Source organism: Orycteropus afer, unplaced genomic scaffold, assembly GCF_000298275.1.
Source record: "Orycteropus afer afer isolate SDZICR_OR568_19922 unplaced genomic scaffold, OryAfe1.0 scaffold00007, whole genome shotgun sequence".
Classification (NCBI taxonomy): Eukaryota; Metazoa; Chordata; class Mammalia; order Tubulidentata; family Orycteropodidae; genus Orycteropus; species Orycteropus afer.
Genome location: NW_006921594.1, coordinates 5630630 through 5631327, shown reverse-complemented (window position 1 = coordinate 5631327; position 698 = coordinate 5630630). Strand labels below are relative to the sequence as shown.

Here is a 698-nt window from a genome sequence, read left to right as displayed (position 1 = left end):
CGTTGCTCACAGCCATGTCTTTCTCCTCCACAATCAGCGTGGAGTGGCCAAAGGTAGTCTTGATTGGCACCGAGAGGTGGTAAAAGTTATCCACTTGGTAGGTAACTTCAGTCTTCAGCAATTTCTCTCCTGGGCTTCTGGGCTGTGTGGGATATCGGCCCAGGGATTTGCCTGTAGTGTCTTTCAGCATTCAGCTGAGCACCAGTGCAGGGCTCTGAAGAATCCTGACAGAACACACTGGAAATAACTGTAACTTAGTCTGTTTTCTATTTTGAAGTTCAAACTGGAAACAAGATGGACGATATGTCAAGAAGATTGGCCGCTGAGGGAAAGGACATAGATGATCTTAAGAAAATCAACAGCATGATCATAAAGCGCCTTAACCAACTGGGATCTGAACAGAACTAGTGAAATTGTCTTCCAAGAGCAACTGTGAACACTTGAAGTTTCTCCTCTTGTTACTGGGAGCTGACAGAGTTAATAACTGAGAAAGTACATTTGCTCAGGCAACAGATTATCTGGATAGAGAACCCAGCTTTGGGACCTTCTTTCGGCTGCAAGGATGGGAGTTACTCCAAGGCATGGGGGTTTGGGAATAGCAGTCAGAAAGGGGCAAACTTGTCCTAGCCTTGTTTAAAGGTAGTGTCCTTCAGCTTTAAAGGGGTTAAGGGTGGCTGGCATGGAGGAGAATTGATAGT

General features: G+C 45.7%; 1 protein-coding gene across 1 annotated transcript in view; it reads left to right on the top strand.

Annotated features, from left to right (window-relative positions):
• The window catches only part of LSMEM1 (leucine rich single-pass membrane protein 1), a 7164-nt gene extending 6756 nt beyond the window's left edge, over positions 1-408 (top strand). The window contains exon 3 of the mRNA XM_007944189.2: positions 278-408. Coding sequence (XP_007942380.1) covers positions 278-408 — 131 coding nt within the window. The remainder of the gene's footprint in view (positions 1-277) is intronic.
• The last annotated feature ends 290 nt before the right edge of the window (positions 409-698 follow it).